This window comes from Populus trichocarpa, chromosome 3 (genome assembly GCF_000002775.5).
Source record: "Populus trichocarpa isolate Nisqually-1 chromosome 3, P.trichocarpa_v4.1, whole genome shotgun sequence".
Classification (NCBI taxonomy): Eukaryota; Viridiplantae; Streptophyta; class Magnoliopsida; order Malpighiales; family Salicaceae; genus Populus; species Populus trichocarpa.
The window spans coordinates 16,286,295-16,308,474 of NC_037287.2; the positions used below are offsets into that span (position 1 = coordinate 16,286,295).

Sequence of the window (22,180 nt, forward strand, 5' to 3'; positions counted from 1 at the left end):
CAACACCAAAACCAGAATTTTCAAGACCAGCCCTAATGATTTTAATAGCCAAGTGAGTGCAACTTGTCTCCATCCAAACTTTGTCAGAACTCTAACATGAAACAGCGGGTGCTGATAACATCCCACATCAAATTGGAAATGTCTGCCTTTTAAATTAACCCATTTCTTTGCTTATTGAGATTTTCCATACTTGTATCAATTTTTAAACTTTCACCATCACTAATCTTTTCTGAGAAAGACAACACCAACGCAAAATTTTGGACTTTGTTGGAGCTTGCAGGCCTTTGACTGGGCTTCACATATGCGGCGGAACTCTCTCATCTGAATACAATAAATGTCAGCTTTGTTTATGCATGCCTTCGAAATTTCCGAAGTCGATCAACACAACGTGAAAATACTAGAAGAAAGACACACGGTTACTGCAAAATAAAGTAAGCTAGCGTCTTTATCAAAAAACGGCAAGCTTGTTAATTTAGTATACTGTGAACTCCCTCAAGATCTGTGAGCCAGATCTTGTAAACTTTCCTCCGAATCTGAGATGTTGAACTCGTTGTATAAACGTCCACATGTGGAAGTTCATCTTATCACCCCCTGCTAAGAAATTCTGTTGAAATAAAGTGGCATCTTATTATAAAACAAGAGCGTTTTGGATAATATCATAACACATGTTGGATGACGAACTTGTAATAGTTCATGTTTTTATATGTATAAATTATTATCTTGCTCAAAATACAAAATACAAGATATGTTTAGTAATTTAGCCATCATAAATCCTCACATTTCATGGCTGCTGCGTCATTAAACAAAGCTTAACATTGTAGTCAATGGTGCCTGATGTAGAAGGATAGTAAGTGTGCAAGTCAGCATGCTATTTATGTCCTTGAATAAAACATTTCTTTCTACCATTCCATTGCACTTTCTTTAGAAATCTGTTTAAGAATTATTTTAATGCCACTATAGTATGGGCTCTGGTTACGATAGTATATGAATTATAATAGGTAAGCATCAACCGAAAATGAATATCTCCCCCAGAATTACGAAAATCAGCAGAGCAGATGGGACTGTAATGAAAATTAGAATATGATTTGATTGCGGCCACGCTTACCGGCTGTGAAATGGATTCCAATGGGACTAAGAGAAGACAAAATGGAAAAAACTTGCGAAGTCTGTAGGGAAATAAATACAATTGAAGACAGGACCTTGGAACCAACGGCTACTTTAATTTTTTTAAAAAAATTAAACAATCCCTAAGCTCAAATAAAAATCCAGAAGAATCAGGCTGAAGTTCTTACTGCATTAAACACATGGCATGGCAGTCTATGCTTCCTTTCCTGGATTTATCTCGACTATCTCGGACTGACTGTTTTCTTGTCTTGATTTTTACTGTTTGACCTCAAGGAAACTCCACATGTTGTTTCAAGCATCATGAAAGATAATTATGAGAAAATCAGATGACAGATAGTTTTCTCTAGTGAACTGAGCATTAAATTATCCAGGTGCACAATGATTTAGCTACACACAAGAATCTCATCCCATCAGATGAACATATATTTTTCCAGAAACTTCAGACCTATCATGCTGTGCTACTAACAGGATTCTTAATCTCAAATAATCTTCAACAGCTCAAGTCAAAATTGATACTAGTAGATAAGAGCCAAAGTATACAACAGTTATGCTTCTAATCTGCTCCTATGAGAGAAACTTGTAATCAAATTCCTTCATAAAATGGCTAATTTCTACAACAAAAGAACGATTTTACTGTGGAGAAAATTTCCATTCATATTAGATATGAATCAATTACATCAGAGCAAAGAAAAAAAAATTAAATGTTCAATTATCTCAAAGATGTACATTTTCATGTTCAATCTGACTTACAACATCAAGTGCCTTATTATACATCTCAAGGCGAATTTCATCCCATGCCCTGCTTCTGCATTGTTACAGGGGTACCTATCCTAGCTGCCCAAGATTCGATCTGAGGTTGAAGGAAGGTACCGAGTCCAGACATTGCCATGACTGTATTCCGAGGCAGTACCATTGATGGATTCCTTACAACTAGTCTTGGGCCCATCGTAGTGGATAATCATACTGTTGTTAACTTGGGATGATGAGAAATCCTTGACCAGCCAAGATGAAGAAAGCTTGAGATAACTATTGTAGAGTGCTAATGCAACGGCTACATTTTTTTTATTGGTCCTGCAAATAACCCAAGACCAAAAAAAAAAGAAAAAAAAAAGGGGAAAGTGATGAGTGATTCCTTAAAATAATATATGTTCTCTAGCAATCAGAAACAAATGAAACAGTATGAGGCCAGGTGATAATAAAGTATGAAAAATAACAGCATTTAGAAGCTTTATCCACTGTTTTCGTTTGACATTTTATGTACCACCCTGCCAAAATGGCCCTGTTGTTTTCATACATGAAACTTAAAAGCGCATCAACACTCCATAGAATGTTAAAGTTAATCCTGAATTCCTTTTATATTGCAATTGTTCTATCCCACCACTCGACAAACTGATGAAATAATCACAAACCCTTAAACATTCAAATTCCTACCATGTCAGATTCATAAATGTAGAAAGGAAATCTGAAATAGAGGAGAATTTGAAACCTTTCCCTCAAATTCAGAGCTTTGCTCCACCATAAGACGATCTCGACAAAATCTTTTTCTAATTTCCTCGCATTAATAACTAGTACGCTGAAGTCTGGCAAACAAAAATCCTTAGCATAAGGTGTCTCAGATACCCATGCCTTTGAAGCCGATCTCTGAATAGCATCCAACACATCTAAATTCACATAATTTTTTAATCTTCGGGAGCAGTCTTCAGCTGTTGCTATGGCATAGTTGTTCAAGTCAACTCCAATTAGTTCTTCAACTCTAGCCTGCATTAGAAGTAAAGGAACTTGATGACACTGATCTTTCAGGACAAATATCATCTGGATAAATACTCTGTTGCCGTTTATAATATCATGAATTATCCTCTGACAAAAAAAAAGCGTAAATCTTGATGCCACTTATCCCAAGTGAAAATCACAAGGAGTTTAGATTATTTTTTTCTACAGCTTCATTTGTGCTCATGTCTACATTTCAAAAGAATACCCCATTTCATCAAAAAGATAAACAAAGCAGGGAGAAAACACTATAAACACTAGCAATACAGAAAACGAGAGGCCACTACTAAACGTATAGAACTAACCTTCATAATTACATTCGCTGAGACGTATATGAATTTTCTCAAGAAATTGTGCACGGTGGGTATGATAAAAGGTACTATTTCCTCATAACTGGGTTCAGCATATTGTCCCCCAGAAAAAACAGTCCTCATTATTTCTTTAACCTGCTCTTGCCTACAATATTTCACCACAACATCATTTACACCCTCTCCGAGTGAATTATTAAGTTAGAAAATATAATAGTAATAGACGTAATTACCCATGAATTTCAAGGTTTGAATGTGGAAACAAGACCTTCAGCTTATAGAAAGACACTTTGTCTTCATTCCCTCCAGGAATAAAGAAATGAAAGAAAACCAAATCTGGATGGCTGATCATCATCAACAAGAAAAGAGAAACGAGATCAACAAAACATAATAACAAGCCTTTTGCACCAAGTTTAAACTCCCACTAGAAAGAATAACAAGCAATTGAATAAGCCAATGAAAAAGGTAAAACAATAACTCTAATACACAACATGAAATTAAAATATTGATACAGACAATAAACATGCAAAGGATATAACATCCCGTGTTGAAAATTTGCAGTAGCTAAATTAAGCCCTTTTTCAACACTAACAATACAAGGATTATCCATAAATCAGTTACTAAATTGACAACAATGGAAGGATCATCTTCCATAAGTTGAAACAAACCTTGAGCTTGACAGAGTTGAATTTGCCAGAACCGCAAGAGCTCTGAGGTCTAAACAATCCATCCATGAAACAACATGCACCATTCCATCATCTCCACCTCCATCACCATTTCTTGCATCCCTAAACTCTCTCAACTATAACCATAAAAAATGTAAAAGTAAAAAACAGAACTATTTAGTCACAAGTACACACACAATAAAGCATCAATCATGATCACTACACAAGTACAAAAAAAGTTTCCAACTATATAAAAAAATTGAGCATAACTGAACTTAACTGGAGAAGAAGGATTAGAATGGAGAGGAGCCCAGTTTCTAAAAGGGTCGAATGGGTCTCGAAAATGAGTGGCAGGTAGTAACTGAAGCAAGGCGAGGAATATAATCAATCCAAAAGCTAGAAACTGAAAGATGGGTCTGGGATTTGGAGCAGGAGTTATACACGGATCAAGGGGTCCGGCAGATTTTGGGTTTCCTAATTTCTGGGATGTTCTTCTTTGAGTTGCAAAAGATGTCGATGGCAAGAACGAGGAAGACATTGACTTTCTGCTGTCCTTGCCTGGACGTGAGTTGTTGTGTACTTGGGAGATGAAGATGTTCTTTTTCACCGAACCCGGTTTGAGTGGTTTAGAGGGGTGTTTGGGATTAAAATAATTATTGTGTTTTTAAATTGTTTTTTTTTATGTATTAAAATAATATTTTTATATTTTTTTTAAATTATTTTTAATATCAATATATTAAAATAATCTAAAAATAATAATAATAATATAATTTTAAATAAAATATTTAATATTTTTTTAAAAAATTTAAACAGAAAAAATAATAATTTATGCTTACCCATTCATGATCGAGGTTTTATATTTTATCAAATTAAACCTCTACGTTAAATTAGATAAAATCAAGCCTTTCACTTTCAAATTTAAGATGATTTTAATTCTTTTAAATTGCAAGACAAACCAACATGTTAAAGGTTATATTTGGGATTGTGATAGCGGTTACAGTTTAAAGTGTTTTTTATTTAGAAATATATTAAAATAATATTTTTTTATATTTTTTAAAAAATTATTTTTGAGATCAGCATATTAAAACGATATAAAAACATTAAAAAAAATTAAAAATTTAAAAAAATACGATTTCAACCGTGTTCTCAAATAATCTTATAATATGATTGAGAGAAAAATATCAAACTGTTGGGTTAGTTAAAAATATAATTTGGAGACCAATCAAAAGACGCGTTAGAGGTTGGAGATATGGTTGGAAAAAAGTGTTGCAAGTTGGAGTGTATTAGTTTTTGTGTTTCAAATGTATTTTTAAAAAAATTTAAATTTGTTTTTTTAAAATTAATTTTTTTAATAATTTTGAATCATTTTGATATGTTGATGTGAAAAATAAAATTTTAAAAATAAAAAAAATATTATTTTGATATATTTCTAAATTAAAAATACTTTAAAATACAACCAATATCATAATTCCAAGCAATACCTAAATTAAGAATATTCTACTCAAGATAAGAAATATCCAATTTAGAGTATAACTAGCCTCTATGTGTGTGTTATGGTATTGTTATATTAAAGTTAATTTCTAACAAAAAAAAGAAAAGGAAAGCTTGTGTTAGATGTGTTTTCAGGCATTATAATTTTTTTTATTAAAAAAATATATTATTCATGCTTAAATAAATAAATAAAATAATAACTAAAAAAAATGTTAACAATAAATTGGGAAGCAATCTTTCTAGTAAATTCAAAAGATAGATACAAATATTTATATTCTTAAATGTTTTTATTTATTTATATTAAAAGTTAATTATTATTGCTAATAAAAAAACAATTTTTTATATAAATATGTCATGTAAATACAGCTCATTTATAAAAAATATAAGAAAAAAATTATAATACTTTCTTTGAGGCATTATAATTTTTTTTTTAAAAAGGGCCATTCACTATTTTAGAAAAAGTTTAACAAAGTACTTTAAAAAATCAGAGAGGGGGTATTTAGCAATTTTAAGTTGAAAATAATGTTTGGGATCGATGTGAATAAAATAATAGTAACCAAAAACATAGAAAAATTGAATGTTGAGAACTGGATTTTTCCACGCCAAAATCTAAACGGGGCATGATCCTTGTTTTTTTAATTTTTATTTTCAACCCCAATTAAATCTTGATTTTATAAAATAGAAACATAATTAATTAATATATGACTACCTCCATCTATTATACTTTATTCTTTAATTGTTACTAAATAATCATAGTGAATGCGTGCAATTGTTTTATTTGAATTATCATATTATATATATTTAACGTGTATATATAAGACTACAAATGGCATTTTTCATTTTGGTACATTGAACTAGTTCCAAAATCCACAATTGGATCCTTATATATACTTCCAGCATTATGCCAGTGTTGGTTCTTTCATCGTGTTTTTTATATATATATATAATTAATTAATAAGATGCCGACATCTGGATTTGTTATCAGGAATCTCGCAACAACCTTAACGCCCGTGAAAATAATTCGATTGATTAAAAAGAGTAGATTCTGGTCGCACGATCAGGCCTGCATACCATCAAGCAGGATATCGACGGTTCCTAGCTTAAAAAATAAACACCAAAGAACCATAAGATGCCGACATCTGGATTTGTCATCAGGAATCTCGCAACAACCTTAACGCCCGTGAAAACTTCCCAACCGAATCTAGAATTTAACCAAAAAAAAAAAAAAATTTATTCGATGAATAAAAAAATAAGAGTACGTTGATAACACATTGAGCTAGAGAGATTCAACAGTTATTAAAAATTGGTTTTCTTTATCATTAATATCTTGTTGGAATTAAGAAATCAAATTTTATTTTATAGTTAATTAATTTAGTCCTTGAAGTTAAACCAAATATGTTGTCATGTCCTTTAATAACTTAATCCTTTCATCAATTCTATTTTTTTTTTTCAAGGTTCGCAAAAATGAAAGATAAGTAGCCGAGGAGGGAAATTTGATTAGGAAAGAGCACATTTTTTAAACAAAGAACTATATATTAAACTATAGATAGTCAACATTATTGGTTAAAAGATACTTGAATTATTTTTGATATATACTACATGGACTAATTAATTAATTAATTTCCTTAAACTATCATAATTTTTCTTTTTTACCATGTGAAACTAGTCAAGACCCAGCCCAGTAAGGAGTGGAAAATCTTGTGAGTTCGCATCATTATGAAGTCCAGTACTTTTGGAATCCATTTACAAAGGGATTCCTTATCCTTACTGGAATATGACTCTTTCTTCATATATATACATGCCACTACGTACTCAGTGAAGAATCAGAAGAAGAAATCACTTTCACAAGGCGAAAGCACTTCACGATGGAAAGTACTAGAATCCCATTAGGGTATAGATTTAAACCCAATTCCATAGAGTTGCTTGTTCATTATCTGTTGAAGAAAGTGAAAAGGAAACCCCTTCCTTGCGATTCAATCATCGAATGTGATCTTTATAATAACAGCACAGAGGAATGGTGGGAAATATTGAAAAATAGCGAAGCAGAAGAAATTTATTGCTTCACAAAGTTGAAGAAAAAAGGGCATGGAGGATCGAATAAAGATAGAGTTTCAAAGAGCGGTACGTGGAAAGGAACCCAAAAGACCAAAGAGATTTACGTTCATAGCAAAGGACACGACATGCAGGTGGGCTCTAAGAGAGCTTTTAGGTTCATGCCAAAGAGCAGCATTGGCTTTGAGATCGATGGCAAAGTGCTTATGGATGAATATCAACTTGCTTGTGACCTTCTTCACGGCATCGAATCACCAGTAAGATTTTGCACTCTTTATTCTTGTCAAGTAGTTTTTGTTACGGTTTTGTTTAGCCTTGTTAAACATGCATGCATACATGCGTTTAATTAATTAATTTGTTGCTTACTGGTATATATTTGAAACTCGCTAGCCTGGGGTTTTTAGTGGTATGGCATGGAAAATAACTACCGAGGACAATCAAAGATTACTCTATCCTTGGTTATTGTTATCCTTCAACAAGATATACTTAAATCGGGGTAAAAATCCCCACTCCAATCCTTCCTAGGGTTTCAAGATCCATAAACTTCTGGTAAAAAGTTCGAGTACTAAACCATATATATATATATATATATATAGATCAGCTGCATTAGAAAAGATTTGCATATTGCATTGCTCACGTGTTGAACTTCGTAGCAGTGTGTTGGTATTGAAAATCGTATGTCTATTAGGCCACAGGCGCCCAAAGAACACGCGTGAAAAAAATAGGAGAAATATACGTACGTGAGTGTGAACATGCATGCGCACCCTTACTTTGATTTTAGATTCAATAGAGATAATGGAAACACATAGTAATGATAGTTGATCAATTATAAAATCTCATTCTTAATTTGTTCCTTAATTATGCTCTTACAGGATCAAGATTATGTTGTTTCTCACATAAAGTATGAAAAGCAATCTACTTCTTCAGTTCCGCCGGCACCAGTCTCTTCGGTATCTCCTCCTCCTTCCGTACCAGCACTGTTCTCTTCGGCGTCTCCTTCAGTTCCAACATTGATCTCCTCGGCATCTCCTCCTTCCGTTTCCGCACTAGTCTCCCCCGCATCTACTTTTACAGTTCCGGCACTAGTCTCCCCGGCATCTACTTTTACAGTTCCGGCACTAGTCTCCTCAGCATCTACATTTACAGTTCCGGCACTAGTCTCTTCAGCATCTGTAACTACAAGGAATCTACCAGGGGGTCATAATGATCTCATAGAGCTTCAACAGGATCTTCCACAAAGCATGGTTCAGCAACAAAATAATCAGTATCCATACAATGGCTTCAGTTCTGACGCATTCTTGGGAAATCCACAGTCTCAACAAGATCTTCCACAAGTGATGAGCATGGTTCATCAGCCACAAAATAATCAGTATACATGCAATGGCTTCAGTTCTGAAGCATTCTTGGGAAATCCACAGTCTCAACAAGATCTTCCACAAGTGATGATCATGGTTCAGCCACAAAATAATCAGTATACATGCAATGGCTTCAGTTCTTACGCATTCTTGGGAAATCTACAGTCTCAACAAGATCTTCCACAAGTGATGAGCATGTTTCAGCCACAAAATAATCAGTATACATGCAATGGCTTCAGTTCTGAAGCATTCTTGGGAAATCCACAGTCTCAACAAGATCTTCCACAAGTGATGAGCATAGTTCAGCCACAAAATAATCAGTATACATGCAATGGCTTCAGTTCTGAAGCATTCTTGGGAAATCCACAGTCTCAACAAGATCTTCCACAAGTGATGAGCATAGTTCAGCCACAAAATAATCAGTATACATGCAATGGCTTCAGTTCTGAAGCATTCTTGGGAAATCCACAGTCTCAACAAGATCTTCCACAAGTGATGAGCATGTTTCAGCCACAAAATGAAGAATATCTATGTAATGACTTCTATTCTGATGCATTCGGGGTAAATCCTGAGTGCGTAGAATCGATTGGAAGTGTGCTTGATTGAGCTGTTACCTTATACTGCTGTGAAGATGGAAATAACATGGGCGAATTCTTGCTTGAGGACACTACAACATGGGAATGAACTTGATGCTGCTGCACTTCTGGAAGAGTTTCTGATTATGTTATTAACAAAAGATGGTCTAGATTTTAGTGCTGAATAGTCACATTAGGGACAAAATATATCATTATTTGTTTTTCGTACCTAATCCTAGATCTCTACCATGTAAAGAATTTTGGTCTCATCAATAAAATCAGTGGTTTTTTTAATATTTTTTTTTATCAAGAATAAAATTAATGTTTAGCTAGTTATTAAACCTGAAAATTAAAATGAGTACTCCTAATTTTACGGAAAGACTTTTAGTTTGGGACGTCTTAGTTTTTTAATAAGTGATTGATAATGGAATTGTTTGGGTCTGGGCACATGCTTGCCACAACATTCCATTTAGACTCCCGTAATTGCAATTTTACAACATCATTCTCGATCAAAGTTTTAAATACTTACACCAAAATAATATAGTAAGGAAGGGAATTTACTGTAAGGTAATAAAAAATAATAAGAAAAGGTAAAAGAAAAAAAATGCATCAAGCCATCTTAATTTCTATACTTTCTCTTAATTACTTAACAATCTAAGTTTTTCAAAAACATTAGGATTAATATTAAAAAAATAAAAAACTACAGGACAAAGTAGATCATTTGTAAATCTATAGGGAGTAAAATGTAGTTTTGCAACAAGTGATTATATTAGAGACCCGGTCGACTCATACCCGCACAAACATAACCCGCCCCGTTTCCGTACCTTAAATTACAAAAACCACCGGCATCTCTATCTCTCACTCTTTCGCTGCCGCTCTTTAGCAACCAAAAGAACGCCTATTTTTCAAAACCTGAGCTTTAGAAAGAAAAGGAAGCATGTAGGCACTGTTCTTTCTGTTGTAATTCGTGTTTTTTTTTTTTTGTAGATTTTGATTCAGTTTCTCATCTTATAATTTTGTTGATAATTGAATTTAAATTTGAAATTTTTCTGATTGAATTTGTTTATTTAGGTCAAGAATATGCGTGAAGAACTTACCAAAATATGTAGCAGAGGATAGATTGAGAGAATATTTTTCACAGAAAGGAGAAGTTACTGATGCTAAGATTATGAGAACTGCGTAATGATTTGTTATTATCACTCCTTTTTTTTTCAATTTTTTATGTTAGTTTTTGTTTTTTGAATTATAATGTTAATGATAATACTGTTTTGTAGGTGATTGTTTTTTAATGTTGGGTTTTATTTTATTTTATTTTTTGGGGTTTTAGAGATGGTAAGAGCAGGCAATTTGCTTTTGTTGGGTTCCGGACAGAGCGTGAAGCTGAAGACGCTATCAAATACTTCAATAAATCTTATCTTGATACTTGTAGAATTGTTTGTGAGGTGGGTTTTTTTTTTCTGTGTTTTATTTGGATATGTGTTCAGTTGTTAAGTGTAAAGTTTGTAGCTTTAGAATTTGAAGTTTAATTAGAGTGCAAATTTGGCTGAATTATTGATGTAGGAGTAGTCCAATTGAGTAGGATTTGAGTTAGAAATAAACCCTTTTTTTGGTTTTGGTTATAGATTGCTCGTAAAGTTGGGGACCCGGATATTCCTCGACCATGGAGTAGGTATTCTAAACAGAAAGAAGAGAAATTGAGTGAAGATGAGAATAATGTTACTGGTTCCAAAAGCTTAGACGTCAAGGGAGCTAAAGATGAGAAGAAGAAGAACAAGGATAATGAAAAGGGCAATGAGATTGATGATCCTCGATTACAAGAATTTCTTCAGGTCATGCAGCCACGTGCCAAGTCGAAATTATGGGAAAATGACTCTATAGTTTCTCACACGGCTGATATAAATGGTGAAGTTGGCAAGAAGGGAAGTCAAGGAAAGAAAGAAGGCAAGGAGAAGTTGGTTCCAGTGGAAGTTGAGATAGATAAAGGCAATAGCGATACAGATGAAGAGTCAAATGATCCTGCACGTGATGAGGCTGTTTCAGATATGGATTACTTCAGGAGTAGAGTGAAGAAAGAATTGTCAGATTCTGAAAGTGAAAGTGGTGGAAGTGATGATGACGATGACGACGACAAGAACGACAACTGTAATGACAAAGATGAAGACAGTGATTTGTCTAATGAAAGCCTTCAGAGGGGGAATGTAGCACAAGCAGAGGTTGCTGAAGATACCCATGCTGAAGACCATGAGAACCCATCTTCAACTTTAAAAGATGAGAAAGAGGAAATTCTTGAGACTTGTCGTCTTTTTGTCCGCAATCTGCCATATACAGCAATGTAAGCATGCTAGTGCCTTTTTTACATGTGCATTTGACTACTAATTTCCTTTAGAGGGCATGTAAATCACTGGTTGTGAGTAGCTAAGGTTCTGTTTCTGTTCAAAGTGTGTGCTAGTTCTTACTTGCTGCTTTTTAAGTTTTATCATGTGTTTATTATAACAGTGAGGATGAGCTGGAAGAGCATTTCAGCAAATTTGGTAACATTTCACAGGTCCATCTTGTTGTTGATAAAGATACAAAACGTTCCAAGGGACTTGCATACATTCACTACACACTTCCAGAGTCTGCAGCAAGGTACTTTGTTTTAAAGCTGTATCTGGTTCGAACTTGTGGCCTGAGGGTAAGTTTTTTGGATCAATAAATCCATATTCTTATGCAGGGCATTGGAAGAATTAGACAATTCAATTTTTCAGGGCAGATTATTGCATGTCATGCCTGCAAAACAAAAAATCCTATCAAACAAGCAAGAGTAAGAAGCATTAATGTTTGTTTGTCTCCTGTGACCACCAATTTGCTTTCCAATTAATAGGCTCGAGTCAGCACCGCCTACTCTCTTACATTGTAGGACCAGTGATCTCCTGAGCCAAGGTTCAAACACTTTGAAGCAGCGGAGACAGGAAGAAAAGAAGGCAGCTGAAGCCAGTGGAGATACAAGAGCATGGAATAGTTTTTTCTTCCACCATGATACAGTATGTTATATCTGACAGGGTATAATTTTCCCCTGGTTTATCACTAGCAAAGGGTGAGATAAATGTAAATTCGCCTTGTTTTTTCCTCTTCTGCTGTAAACAGGTCATTGAAAACATTGCTAGGAGACATGGTGTGAGTAAGAGTGACTTACTTGACCGCGAAGCAGATGATCTTGCTGTACGTGTTGCTTTGGGAGAAACTCAAGTGATTGCAGAGACGAAAAAGGCGCTCACAAATGCTGGTGTCAACATTACAGCTTTAGAGGAAATTGCTGCAGGGAAAAAAGATGGCATGAAAAGAAGTAACCATGTTCTTTTAGTAAAGAACTTGCCATATGGCTCTTCTGAGGTTGAACTAGCTGAGAAATTTGGGAAATTCGGGAGTTTGGACAAAATTATTCTCCCTCCAACAAAAACATTGGCCCTGGTACATTTTTCTGAATTTCACATTTTCCTATAGGTTATAATGAACCACATTTTATCTTTGTTGTTACTCTTCTTCATTCTTACAAGATCAATGCTAGGATTTCTATAGGCTTGAAGTGTAGATATTACATGTGCATGTGTATACTGGGCCATGCCTCGTTCATTTTGTGCACGCGCATGGTGTTTCTAATGTAGTCTGCTATAAAATGAGGATATTAAGCAACTAGCAGTTGGATGGAAAGAAGTAAGGCAATGCAAGACTTGGTTTCCTGTTTTGCAAAACCTTTTGTTTTTTTGTACGTCTAGGTTATTGCTTTGTGGTTTGGAGATACTGCTGGATGGAAACACTGTTGGGGAAGTTGGTTGTTCTAAGATAATGGCGTAGTATTGGGATGGATATCAAGCACAGTGATTAAATTGCAAACGTTCTGTTAAGTTCTCATCAGTTGACTTGATGATTTTGAGTTGTCATTTTACTTTGTCTGGCCATGTTTTATACTGCTGAGTTTTCTTGGGTGGATGACGCATTCAGGGTTGACAGGAACAAATTCTGTGGTAGTAGAAGAGTTAATAATAGTGCTTAAAAAGTTTGGAAGCACTTTTTGATACTGTTGGTGCTGTTGGTACTTTGTTTGGCTTGGTTTAATTTGGTTAAGCCTTTCCCTCCCTTTTGTTGTTAGAAGAATTTTTTTTAATTTTCAGTGCACGAGCTTAAAATTAAAAAATAAAAAACTATTGGAATTAATTAAGTTTTAGTTAGGCTTGTTTTTGTTTGTCCTTTTATCATTTTTCCATGTCATGATATTTCAGGTTGTGTTCCTTGAACCATCTGAAGCCCGTGCTGCTTTCAAAGGTTTAGCATACAAGCAGTACAAGTGAGTATATCTTTGTTTTGTCTAACTTTTAAGCTGTTCAAAAGAAGACTTGTTGGAATTCTCAAAAGCTGTTTCTCTAGGTTTGCAGTTTAAGTTGGAAATGTAACTCTCACTTCTTTGTTACGATGTAGGGGTGTTCCATTATATTTGGAGTGGGCTCCAGCCAATATCCTTAGTCAAAGCTCAACCTCCAAGAGTGATGAAAAAAGTGATGCAGCTGTGGGTGAACATGATGCCAAGAGGGTGATACTGGAGCAAAGTGTGGAAGGAATATCTGAAATGGATATTGATCCTGACAGAATCGAGGTGAGGCATATATTATTTCTCCTCTGCATTTGTTTTGTTTTGTTTTTTTTGTTTTTTTCCATAATTATAGATACTGCAAATCATTCTCATTCAATTTAGGAATTATACTACTGCAAGGTTGTGAATTATATAAATAACACAAAAATTATGGATTCTACGTTGATTGATATTGTTTCTGCAGTTTCAACTTCCAACTTTATTCAATATTTATCATTCTTTGTTTTGTTGCCTGTTTTGCTTCAGTCGCGATCTTTATTTGTCAAGAACCTGAATTTCAAGACGGCTGATGAAAGTTTGAAAAAGCACTTTAGTGAACACATGAAAGAAGGGAGAATCCAAAGTGTCAGGGTAACAATCTAGATCCTAGTAACCTTGCATGTACAGTAAATTCTATGTCGCTCTTATGCTGGATTTCATTTCATTCATTTCATTTGCAGATAAAGAAGCACATGAAAAAAGGGAAGAATGTTTCAATGGGTTTTGGCTTTATAGAGTTTGATTCCGTGGAAACAGCTACAAATATCTGCAGAGATCTACAGGTAGTAACAAACCCAGACATAGCATATATTTGTTGAAATCTACTGCTGTTTTTGCTCACCTTTGTTTATCCAATCTCTTGTTCAGGGAACTGTTTTGGATGGTCATGCTCTTATTTTGCAACTCTGCCATGCCAAGAAGGATGAGCATTCAGTGAAAAAGGCTGGAAAGGATAAGAGTTCCACAAAACTACTTGTCAGAAATGTAGCTTTTGAGGCAACAGAGAAAGATCTGAGACAGCTATTTGGTCCATTTGGCCAGGTGATTATTTTGTTTCAGAAAATTGGAATGCGTGCACATGACTCCAATGCATGTAGTACCAGTCTTGGACCAAGGTTAACTAATATTAGGGGAGAAGCTCTACTATTTAAACAAATCATTGTCAAACCGTGTTTGGATATTTGCTGGTAGCTTGTGCTTTTATTCAACGGCTTTTGCATTAGTTTTTGGTTGTTTCAGTTTCCTTCATTTGCCTCCTTATGAACACAGTGCAACAAAGAGTGAAGGGATATTGTATGATTGAACAAAGTATGCTTATATCAAATTGTACATACAAATAACTAGCATTTATGATTTCTTCCTTCATGCTGATTTTCTGTGCACCAGGCAATGAATCATCTTTCTTATCCCAATTAGATTAGGTTGATGTTGGTTTTTAATTCAAGTTGGGTAAAATGCAGATTAAGAGCTTACGGTTGCCAATGAAGTTTGGAAACCACAGAGGCTTTGCATTTGTGGAATACGTCACAAAGCAAGAGGCACAGAACGCACTTCAAGCACTCTCAAGCACCCATCTGTATGGTCGGCACCTGGTAAGAGTTGTCTGAAAATTTAGTAAACTATGTTTATTATCCAAACACAAGGAGCAAACATATATTACTACTGCTCAAATTTGCAGGTTTTGGAGAGAGCGAAGGAAGGTGAGAGCTTGGAAGAATTACGGGCTCGCACAGCTGCTCAGTTTACTGACGAGCAAAATGGTCTCCAGAATCCAGCCAAGTTATCCAAAAAGAGGAAGGATATCACAATGTTGGATGAAGGAAGCATGAAGTTTCAGAGGGTAACAGATTAGTGCTTTAAGCAAATATTCTCATGTATTATGGTTAAGAAAAGAATTGGGTTTGTCAATGGTTTTAGGTTATAGATTTAATTGTTTATGCTGCCCCCAGTTTTGCTTTTTTGGGAGCTGGTTTTTGTTTACTCTCTGTTTTGTTTAAGCAAATGAGTGACTGGATTTTCCTTCCTATCCCAACAATATATATTATTGTTTTGTAAAGCACCTTGATGGTGCCTAATTGAGTCGGAAAAGAAAATGTAATTTAACTTTCATTTAATACATTATCTCATGCCGCTTTGTTATTTTGGCATATGGAAGATCCGTATCCGCGCCATTTCCATGAGTAGTAAACAAGCTTCTTGCCCGTAGCGATCAACTTCGAAGTTTTCGACTTTGCTCCCCCCTTTGGTGGCAGCTCTGCAATGTGCTTACCCGAAGTTCCATGACCTAATTTATTTATTGTTTTTATTCTCAAAGCAATCTAATATTTTATCTTAATCTAAGATAGTAGCATGCTCAATGTGAACCAGTATAGCTCTTCATGCTAAATTTTCATGATTTATTTCCATGATTATGATTGATTTGTATGATACTTGATAAATCTCTCGGTTTCCTTTATGAATCAATATAGCTTAATGATTCCAAGTTTTTTGTAAAATTCACATGATTACGAGGTAATTGCGGCTTCTTCACTGGTATGTTTTCTAAAAGGAAAGGAAGAAAATTGGCAACAATACACGGTGTGTTTATTTGGAGTCATCGAGTGTCTATTTTGATTGGAAAGAAGGATAGAAACTTTAAGTGATGATTGGAAGGATATTTTCAATTTTATCTTTAATTACATGTAATTTTTAATACTTTTAATTTACCTTATATTTATCAACTCTCTCAATTTGGATGGATCTGTTCTCATCCTATATTCATTTTTATGATTAACACTTGATTTTCAAAAAAATTTCCCTTGTTAACCAAATAATTAAATAGATAGTAGTTTATACATCCTCTTCTCTTCCCATCCTTCCTTCCATCCCTTCCAACAAACGAGTCTTTCATTTACAAAGAGGAGCTGCAACTCTGCAGCTTTAGCTTTTCCTATTACACACACACACACACACACACACACGAATCCAGATTAGAGAGAGAGAGAGAGAGAGAGAGTAGTGAGGGTGTGGTGGGGAATTAAGAAAACTGAAGGGAAATTACACTTGCAAATAAAAAGAGATAGGAGCATAAAAAGAAGCAGCCTGATCGTTTCGGTCAAACGGAGGATCATTGGGGTGCGCCACCCTATGTACGTTCGTCGAATCCCACCCCACCCCTTCCCTTCCCCACACCACGTTTCAAAAACCAAAACCATGACTGACTTTTCTTTGCAAGAGAAAGGAAATAGGACCAGCAATATAGTCTACCCTACGTCTATGCATCTAATTAATACTATATAGCATTGATGGGTCAAGAGCAAACTCAACCATTGGTCTGAGCTCATCCCAGTTCTCATCTCCAAAAAGTTGGTCTCCGTTTTGACTGGAAAAGCTTAGATATGGTGTTGTAAATGGAACTTGATTTCTTAAGCTCAGCTGGGCTGCAAACAACTGGTCATTATTTCCATAGGTATATTGATGATCACTGGTAGCTCTACTTTCAATGTTTACATTATTATCAACTGCTGAGACTTCGAAGGTTTCATCAGTATGCCTACGATTGTCTGATTCACAAGGGCTAGAACTTGAATCACTAACATACTTCTGTTTTGAAGAGAAGCATTTTTTGTTAAAGGGAGTTTCTCGCTGGAATATTCGACAAAGAGTCCAAACTTCCTGTAACATCAAGAAACAGGAATAAAAACTATCAAAAACCGAATGAACTAAGCATCTCCAATTTTTCAATAGTAAAATATACAAGAATGAATAATGAATCTTACTGCTTCATGAATATTACAGTCGTCAGGATTGGTGAGATTGGCAGTATTTTCACTAGCAGGAAGGCGAAATTCGTGCATCATCCAGTCTGTTTTCGTGCCTTTTCCGGCACTTCCTCGGTAATAGACTAGAGATTTTTTCAGGCCAATGCAGTAATGGAGTTTCCCGACAGAATATATTGGCTTGTCGATACCTGTAGCTTTCCAAAATCCAGAATTTGTGACCCTATTAGGTCTTACGCTGTTCTTGTACTTTCTTCCTCTTCTACAGAAGAAGTACCACTCCCTTTCTCCAGCACTACAGCTAGCTTCTTCTGTACGTTCACAAAAAGAAGGGCAATGAGTAAATTCATCAAGGAAATTGTTGCAGTTTAATGACATGAATTGCTTGTCTTCTGCAACAATTGTACAGAATGAGATGATAAGCTTAATAGAGTTAAGAACAATTTCATCATTAAAGAACAACTGCAGCTGCAAAATTACAGTTCTACTAATGAATTTGATGGTGTTCAAATAACAGTTTTGCATTTCATACAATTAGTTACAAATTAATAAATAGTTGAATCAATGAACGAAGGAGCAAGAGTACAAGAGAATGCATACTTGGAAGATCCCATGGCTCGTATTTGTAGACATCAATGTGTTTGATGAGATCAATCCTGATAAGTCTCTTCTCTACTTTCCTTTTAAGATAAAATCCTACAAGCTCTTCGTCCGTAGGATGAAACCGAAACCCAGGGGCCATGATATCATCATCATCTGCTTCAACATCCTTTGAAGTAGTAATCAACCTATCCAACTCCATTTCCCTTCCGTTAACTCAATGTATGTACTTCATCATTCGATTGTGCTTGTTACGTAACCTTCTTATAGGGTGTGAAAAGAGAATTTTGGTCCAAGTCAATAGCTTTGAATGGTAGAAGAAAGCAACTATTTAGTGATGATTTCTTGTGAAAGAATATTAGTGATTTTGTATTCATATTTACGTAACATCACGAATAAAAATTAGGATTACAATCTTGAAATGTAGAGAAATAAAAAGAAAACTCCCATATTTTCTAGAAGAATTGTAATTAAGAAAGTTAGCCGTGTTTTTTTCCTGGAAAGTGGTTTTCAGGAAACTATTTTCCAAACTTTCCTGTGTTTGTTTGTTATTAAAAAAATTGGTCAACGAAAAACACTTTCCGGTCAACGGAAAACACTTTCCAGTCAAAGAAAAATTTGGCTTGGTTTTCAGGAAAGTGTTTTCCTTTTATTTTGGGCGGAAAACACTTTCCGGAAGTTGTGAAAAATTTAAAAATGTCATATTATTCTGATTATATCAAATTTGAAACTCAAACTTTTGATTGCTATATATATTTCGTTTTAAATATTTGTTTTTCAATTTTACCCCTTAGAATTTAATTTTTATATTAATTTTGGTCCTCATTTTTATACTTGTTATTTGCTTTTTCCTTATCATTTTTTAATTGAAATTTTTTATCTATCAAATTTAGTCCTCATTCTTTTGATTGTTACTTATTTTATTTGAAATAATTTATGAAATGTTAATTATTATTATTTTAATTTCTTCATCTTTTAATTTTTTTAATTTTTTAGATTTGATCTCTATTGTTTTGATTATTATTTATTTTATTTGAGATAATTTATGAAATTATATATATTTTTTCAATTTCATTCTCATTCAACTTTTTAATTTGTAAGATTTGTTCCTCATTATTTTAATAAACTTGAAAAAATAAAACATTAATAAGTTTTTTTTCAGCTCATTTTCCATGACATAACAAAACACTGGAAATTGTTTTCCAACTTATTTTTCATTACACTACCAAACATCGAAAAATAATTCACTTTCCAAAAAAAAATTACTTTTCAGCAAACAAACGGGGCTAAACAATCTAATGAAAAAATAACACTCTAAATATTGTTTATTATAGAGGTTAAAACCAAAGAATTCAAAGCTAAGTAGAAAAATTAATTAAAATTAAAGTTTAACTTGGAAAACAATTAAAACAACAAAAGTAGCATTTTATGGTCCTAATTTGAAGGCTTTGTAGACTCTAGCTCTTATGCTTGTTTTCGTCATATTGCACATTGGACTTGTCCAAAAACTCTTTAAATTAAATCTAAACATTAATCTTAATAAGTAAGAAAATAAATTTTAAAAATATTAATTATACCAAAAATAATAAAAAGGTGACCGACGATTTATAATATTGATCATATCTTATAACTAGAGAAAAAAAACGATCTTGATGTGCTCATTTTGAAAAGTATCTGCTAACAAGAATATGAACATGGAGACGAATTGGCATCCACAAGAAGCTAATTGTTTGACAAAATGGGCTTTCCCATTTTGGTTTTTTGCTAAGTGATGAGAAATGGTTTTACATATCAATTCATTTATAAATATGGACGTTTGTGGATGCTAACTGGTGTGGAAAGTGAAGTTAATCACTCGAAATAATATTTGGTTTTAGTCGTCGAAGATTTGCCGAATCAACTCTTTTGTAGCACAATCAAGTCTCTTTCCATTCCTTTTTTTTAAAAAAATTAATTGATATATTCATGAGAAATCAATTGGTTTTTTATAATATATATTTTCTTAAATCCGAGTTCTAAATTAAAGATATATAATTAATATGAAAAGCAAACAAGTAGCCAATCCCGTAAAAATAAGGATTCGATTAGTAGATATTTTTATTATAAAAAAAAAACTTGTTAAAGGATTAGTTATTTGTTGGTTCATGGTAATTATAAAAATTTATGATAATTATATAATTTTAAACTTTAAACATGTCATCTCTAATCACATCACAAATTAATCCAATAGTTAATATACAAAAGTACTAGTTAATAGTGGTTTAATTAAAATTAAATTTTCATTAATTAGTATCGCAACTAATAACTAAGTACTTCTTAATTATGAGTATCCTCTGACATCATTGCCTTAATTTCCCCTAAAAATATTACATTTAGGATGCAGGAGATTCATCATTTGTGGAATACAAGGTTTCTCTCAATAAATTATTATGTGAAGTTAGTTTTTATGTATCTATTATGTAATATTGTACAGAAACATCGAAGTTAGAGAGTACTCTCTTTGCAGCAATCAATCAAAAATGCTAGATCCTCTCCATATATACAGTTAACCGATTACCTGTGTGGTAGAAATTGTTTTTTAAAATATTTTTTATTTAAAAATAAATTATTAAAATTATATATTTTTTAATTTTTAAAATTTATTCTTGACATCAACGTATTAAAACGATTTAAAAATTAAGAAAAAAAATTTAAAAATTTAAAAATTTTCAAAAGCACGATTAAACTGCAATGTTAAGGTGATGTTTGGCATTGCGGTCCAACCGTACTTTTGAAAAAAAAATAGCTTTAATTTTTTTTATTTTGATATGTTGATGTCAAAAATAAATTAAAAAAAATCATTTTAATTTATTTTCAAGTGAAAAACAACTTCTACCACACTTCCAAAGAGTACGGTATCACTTGTGTTTGGTTTTGTGGTAGCTTTTGTGGTCGTGATTTGAAAAAAGTTGTTTAATAAAAGTATTTTTAGTTGAGGTTGTTTTGATATTTATATATGTTTGGTTAAAACTGTGGTTGAATTTAAGGTTGAACAAAAAATAATTTAATGTGTTTGGTTAAAAAGTTACTTTTCAAATTGAGGTTATATATATATATATATATATATATATATATATATTGATGGTTTTAAATTTAAATATTGTAGATTTAACTATTGCTATTACATCATGAAATAAATAATACTTTGTTTCCTTGGTTTCTTAAGCTCTTAACAATATCATGTAAAATATAATCAGGAATAAAATTGAGATTGCGATCAAATTCTGCAAATGTTATGTCATCAATAAAACACAATTAAAAATAAAAAATTAAATTAAATTTTTTTTACTGGATCGGACCCGGTTCAATGCATTTAGCTTTAGACCAGACCCAGTCCGGCCAGAATCATGCACCACTATTCACGTGAACAGTGGTGCATGTCTCCACTGTTCACTTAAGTGAACAGTAGAGCTCCCCACACTGAAAGCAGCATAATGATGTTTTCAGTGAGCCTACGTTTTTAACGCAGGAATTGCTGGGGGCCATGTACATGAATCCACTTTTCATCTGTTACCAAACATTTGTTTTCCGTGGTTGGCTTCAAATGCATAAGCAACCATGGAAACAAATGGCCACCAAGTGTGTGTTTTTTTTCGTTGTAGCTTTTGTTGTAGAGATTTGAATAAGTTTGGAAAAATCATTTTTTAGTTATGGGTGACTTGATTTAAATAGGTGTTTAGTTAAAAATGTAATTAAAATTATAATTCAATCAAAAACATGTTAAAAGGTGTTTGTTGTGTAGATAGTTGTGTCTCTTTTCTCTTCCCACCATTACGACAGTCGCTATTATTATTTACAATATTAACATTGACAAACATGATGTTATATTTACAATACAATAAGGCTCAATAACTAAATGCCTAAACTTTTTAGCTTCTTTTATTTTCTATATCATATAAAATATTGTTATTAATTAATCAAAAAGAAAAAAAAGAAAACAAAAGGCAACTTAATGTAATTTAGAAGTTGAAAGAATAAAAAACTAAATTAATTTCTTCCATATCCTCTAATATTTTTTTTATTTCATTTTTTTTATTTTTCAATTGTGCTTTTGTGAA

General features: G+C 33.3%; 3 protein-coding genes across 4 annotated transcripts; 1 reads left to right on the forward strand and 2 right to left on the reverse strand.

Moving 5' to 3' along the window:
• Positions 1–1,753: 1,753 nt before the first annotated feature.
• LOC7465350 (uncharacterized) lies at positions 1,754–4,492 on the reverse strand. The gene is made up of 6 exons (XM_006385754.3): positions 4,146–4,492; positions 3,869–4,002; positions 3,434–3,544; positions 3,198–3,348; positions 2,612–2,883; positions 1,754–2,196 (listed from the first exon to the last, which is right to left on the reverse strand). Exons 1-6 carry the CDS (start codon positions 4,401–4,403, stop codon positions 1,956–1,958), a joined length of 1,167 nt encoding a protein of 388 aa, XP_006385816.1. The 5' UTR covers positions 4,404–4,492; the 3' UTR covers positions 1,754–1,955.
• Positions 4,493–10,139: 5,647 nt separating this feature from the next.
• LOC7465351 (uncharacterized) lies at positions 10,140–15,879 on the forward strand. Of its 2 annotated transcripts, XM_024597736.2 has the most exons (15): positions 10,140–10,277; positions 10,410–10,517; positions 10,666–10,780; positions 10,961–11,670; positions 11,835–11,966; positions 12,052–12,141; positions 12,238–12,361; positions 12,465–12,788; positions 13,598–13,662; positions 13,794–13,968; positions 14,212–14,316; positions 14,406–14,507; positions 14,593–14,766; positions 15,186–15,317; positions 15,404–15,879. In XM_024597736.2, coding segments are annotated over exons 1-15 (2,532 nt in total). In that variant the 5' UTR covers positions 10,140–10,275; the 3' UTR covers positions 15,578–15,879. The 2 variants fall into 2 exon arrangements, with proteins under 2 accessions (XP_024453504.1, XP_024453505.1); XM_024597737.2 differs by lacking the exon at positions 12,052–12,141 and having other exon boundaries at positions 12,202–12,361.
• A 644-nt stretch (positions 15,880–16,523) lies between these two features.
• Positions 16,524–18,358, reverse strand: LOC7497535 (transcription factor JUNGBRUNNEN 1). Its single transcript, XM_002304552.4, has 3 exons — positions 18,084–18,358; positions 17,484–17,794; positions 16,524–17,379 (listed from the first exon to the last, which is right to left on the reverse strand). The coding sequence occupies exons 1-3, from the start codon at positions 18,283–18,285 to the stop codon at positions 16,987–16,989; spliced, it is 906 nt and encodes a 301-aa protein (XP_002304588.4). The 5' UTR covers positions 18,286–18,358; the 3' UTR covers positions 16,524–16,986.
• Positions 18,359–22,180: the final 3,822 nt, after the last annotated feature.

Bases quoted from the DNA above. Each gene is read 5' to 3' on its own strand.
- LOC7465350 (XM_006385754.3), bottom strand. From the start codon at position 4,403: ATGTCTTCCTCGTTCTTGCCATCGACATCTTTTGCAACTCAAAGAAGA. The intron at 4,003-4,145 runs GTTAAGTTCAGT...TTATGGTTATAG, and splicing joins ATTCTAATCCTTCTTCTCCA to TTGAGAGAGTTTAGGGATGC. The intron at 3,349-3,433 runs GTAATTACGTCT...GAAATATTGTAG, and splicing joins TCAAACCTTGAAATTCATGG to GCAAGAGCAGGTTAAAGAAA.
- LOC7465351 (XM_024597736.2), top strand. The intron at 10,781-10,960 runs GTGGGTTTTTTT...TTTTGGTTATAG, and splicing joins CTTGTAGAATTGTTTGTGAG to ATTGCTCGTAAAGTTGGGGA. The intron at 12,789-13,597 runs GTACATTTTTCT...ATGATATTTCAG, and splicing joins CAACAAAAACATTGGCCCTG to GTTGTGTTCCTTGAACCATC.
- LOC7497535 (XM_002304552.4), bottom strand. From the start codon at position 18,285: ATGGAGTTGGATAGGTTGATTACTACTTCAAAGGATGTTGAAGCAGAT. The intron at 17,795-18,083 runs GTATGCATTCTC...GTGAACGTACAG, and splicing joins CGAGCCATGGGATCTTCCAA to AAGAAGCTAGCTGTAGTGCT. The intron at 17,380-17,483 runs GTAAGATTCATT...TTGATGTTACAG, and splicing joins ACTGTAATATTCATGAAGCA to GAAGTTTGGACTCTTTGTCG.